Below are 3,582 nucleotides of genomic sequence, written 5' to 3'. Positions count from 1 at the left end.
CTCCCCGCTTTCGATCAGCTCGAGACTTGACTAGATTCGACTCACGATTGACGTGAATGCAAATTGACGACTACAAATAAGCAAGTCACGAACTTGTGAGCGGTCGGTCGTCAAAGGTGGGGTTGCTGCCTCGCCTCTGTGTCTGTGTAGGTGGTGTATAATCGTGAATATAGCTGCATGCAGCGTGCCCATGCCCATGCTCATGCCCATGCCCAGCTGCAGCTGCCGCGCCTGTGCTCGATGATGTAGGTCCGCGCTGCTGTGCAGGTCAGAAGTGTAGCTCGACGTGCGCGGGGAACTCCACCGCACTCACAACAGACTCTCGAGGCTGTCCTCACCACTCTGCTGACTCCCACCACTACCCACTACTACTCCCTCCCACTTTTCTCGCATCGCAATCAGCGGGCGCGTCACTCTGTCTGCACTGCAATCTGTCATCATAGCAGCACCGCTCAATCTTCGGGGAGCGCAGCCGCCTCGCACTTCGTAGCTATAGATCTTCAAAAATATCGCCTAGGCAAACGAACCAAAACATCCATCTATCTGCCTCACCTCCTCTCACCACTCATCCTGCAAGATCGAACATGTCTGGTGAAGAAGTAGGAGGCGCAGTGCCCGAGGCTCAAAAGGCATCATGGGGCTCCTTTATCAAATCCATCGCCTCCTTCTCTGGTGACCTCTCCTCCATGACCGCACCCAGCTTCATCCTCTCTCCCGTCTCCTTGACCGAATATCCTTCCTACTGGGGTGAACATCCAGAGCTCTTTGCTGCTTGCGCTCAAGGAAGAGATGATGTGGAGAGAATGACAAATGTGCTGCGTTGGTTCATCGGTACGCTAAAGGGTCAATACACTTCGCGAAACACTTCCATGGGAAGCGAAAAGAAACCGCTCAATCCCATTCTCGGAGAACTCTTCATCGGTAGCTGGCCCGAGCAGAAGGGCGAAGGCGAGACCACGCTGGTAGCAGAGCAAGGTCAGCAGTACTGGCTACTGGCTACTGGCTGCCGAGGCAGATTGGCACCATGCATGCATGCTGACCAGCTTGTTTGTTATTCTTTTCCCCCTCGCATCACCAGTCTCGCACCACCCACCCATCACGGCCTATCACATCAGCAATGAGAAAGCTGGCGTTTCTCTCGAGGGCCATTCTGCTCAGAAGACATCCTTCACTGGTCGATCGATCACTGTGAAGCAGGTCGGCCATGCCATCTTGAGAGTTCAAAGGAAGGACGCGCAAGGTGGAGAGGATCTCTATCTCATCACCCTGCCTCAACTCAGCATCGAAGGCATCCTTTGGGGCGCGCCTTATATCGAGCTATCGTGAGTCGCATGGCCCTGAGATCAGAGCGATCTCGACAAGCAAGCTAGCTTCGGAGCGCCACGCCAGTGCCGTGGCTGGATTGGTAGTTGGCGGAGCGCGTAAACGCAGGGCTTCTCAATGTCGCCTCCATATTACTGTTCGCGCCTTGCTCACTGGTGATGCATTCTCTCCGCAGAGGCGCAAACCACATCATCAGCAGCACAGGATACGCAGCTACGATCAACTATACCGGCAAGGGCTACTTTTCCGGCAAAGCTCACTCCTTCAAGGCCAGCATTGCGCCCACGTCCAAGCTTGATGCAGTGCTGTACAGCGCAGAGGGAGAATGGTCAGGCGTGAGCAAGTGGAAGAAGGCACCACCTGGCCAAGACTCGGTGTTCTGGGATGCGAACAATGACAGGAGAGAAGTTCAGGTGCAGCCTTTGGAGAAACAGGGAAAGATGGAGAGCAGGAAAGTTTGGGAAAAGACGGCAGAGGGAATCAGGAGCGGCAACTATGATGCTGCGAGCAAAGATAAGAGCAGGATCGAAGTGAGTTCGGCATGCGATGCACGGAACATCGTGCTTTTGCGCAGACAAGACATACACTGCTTAGGGCATGTTCGAGAGGCTAGCTTACGCATCGCATTGCTCCTTCCATGTCCACAGAATGAGCAAAGAACTAAGCGCAAAGAGGAGATCGCAAAAGGGACACCTCATCAGCTGGAGATGTTCGTTCATGTTCCCGAGGATCAAGAGTGTGAGTCGAGCCGGAGGCGGTGCGCGCGAGTCTTTGCAATCAGCCCTGCTCGCCCACGCGGTGGGCAGCCATTTTGCAAGCCCCAAAGTCGACATGTCCCCCCTCTCAAGCCCTTGCTCACCCTTGCCGCCCCCCTTCTTCTTGCTTTTGCGAACTGGATTTTGCAGTTGTCAAATTGATCTCTGCGGTAAGCAAGGGCGCTACGGAGGATACTTATAGGCGCAAGCCAAGGGTGCACTAGAGATTCGGGACGATGGCAGCAACCGTCGGTGCCGTGATCCTGTTCGCGATGCCAGGCCCCACAAACACACATCAGCGGCCGATTTGGCAAATGGAATGCGATCGCTAGCGCACACACCCTCTACGCCCCCCCTACCAAAAGTTTCCGCTACTTTTTTCTTTTCTGAAGAAACGCCTCCATTCCCTGGCTTGTCGTCCCCCCACCAAATCGAATCATCCTCTTGCTCCTATCCCGCGGAAAGCTGCACGTCGCCCCTCTTTCTCGTCTTGCTCTTCTTTTTTGAGAACCACATTCGATGGCATATTTCAAACTTTGACCAGTCGGCTGGATGAGATTTTGTCTCTCAAGCGAGAGCGTCGCATTCGCGCGTCGAAGCTTCCTCCGACCATCAAGCGCACAAGATCGTCTTTTTGACTGTCGCAGTCACAGTGCACGTCGAGCAAGACAGAACCGAAGGCGAGGGGGGTTTGCGGGTGTGAATGTACATGGTCACAGAGCATCAATCCACCGAGACAATTCCAACGTCCCGTCAAACTCTGATGAGCTGTTCAACACTCCCCCCTTCTCCTCCTCCTCCTCCTCCTTGTACTTTTCCCTTTCCAAAACCACTCCCTCATCGTCCACTTTCCAAGCTTGATCAGCCTGCTGAGCAACGTCGACGCTAGCCAAGCAAAAATGAGCTCGGCCAGCCTCAAGGATCTGCTCGTCCATCTTTTCAAACGAGAAATCAGCCAACCTGTCTTCCCAAGCCACATAATCCCTTTCCTCTTCCTCCTCCTCCTCCCTCCTCCTCTCATCCACATGCTTGCTTGGCGTCGCTTGCGAAGCACCGCTACCATCGCGCATGCCCAGTGCTCGACGAACCCACGCGAAGATACCAGCAGATGAGTAAGAGGCATCCGAATGGATCACTCCCATATCTTCCACTCTGCTCTCCCGATTGCCCAGTCCCAACGCAGCCCGACGTCGATTGAGCTCCACTTCGAGGGAGTTTTTGAGACGCAGTAAAGCCGCTGTGCGTCGTTTGGGGTCGACGATGGTGCTGCGCGTCGAGAGCAGTGGGGAGAGATCGGAACGCGTAAAGAGGATCAGAAGAGGAACGGGTTGCAATTTGCGTGAGGAGGTGGATTGACGAGCCAAGATGCTTAGGAGGGTGTGCAGTTGGCTTTGGAAGGTGGAAGCAGAAAGAAGGAGAGGAGAAAGCAAATGTGTCAGCGGGGTTTGACAAAGTTGGCTATGAACTCGTGGTCAGCGCCGCAAGGATAAGGTGCCCCCCCCCC

The 3,582-nt window shown here is 54.6% G+C and overlaps 2 protein-coding genes across 2 annotated transcripts; one reads left to right on the top strand and one right to left on the bottom strand.

Moving 5' to 3' along the window:
• The first annotated feature begins 245 nt into the window (after window positions 1-245).
• IE81DRAFT_327282 (Oxysterol-binding protein) lies at window positions 246-2,751 on the top strand. The gene is made up of 5 exons (XM_025515069.1): window positions 246-975; window positions 1,079-1,322; window positions 1,499-1,853; window positions 1,971-2,061; window positions 2,229-2,751. Exons 1-5 carry the CDS (start codon window positions 585-587, stop codon window positions 2,300-2,302), a joined length of 1,155 nt encoding a protein of 384 aa, XP_025365805.1. The 5' UTR covers window positions 246-584; the 3' UTR covers window positions 2,303-2,751.
• Window positions 2,752-2,791: 40 nt separating this feature from the next.
• On the bottom strand, window positions 2,792-3,466 carry IE81DRAFT_350869 (hypothetical protein; the record flags this gene model as incomplete). Its single annotated transcript, XM_025516614.1, has 1 exon — window positions 2,792-3,466. A coding segment is annotated over one exon (675 nt), but the record flags the coding sequence as incomplete, so codon positions are not given.
• Window positions 3,467-3,582: the final 116 nt, after the last annotated feature.

This window comes from Ceraceosorus guamensis (assembly GCF_003144195.1).
Source record: "Ceraceosorus guamensis strain MCA 4658 unplaced genomic scaffold IE81scaffold_233, whole genome shotgun sequence".
Lineage (NCBI taxonomy): Eukaryota > Fungi > Basidiomycota > Exobasidiomycetes > Ceraceosorales > Ceraceosoraceae > Ceraceosorus > Ceraceosorus guamensis.
This window is presented reverse-complemented; position numbering and strand designations above follow the sequence as displayed.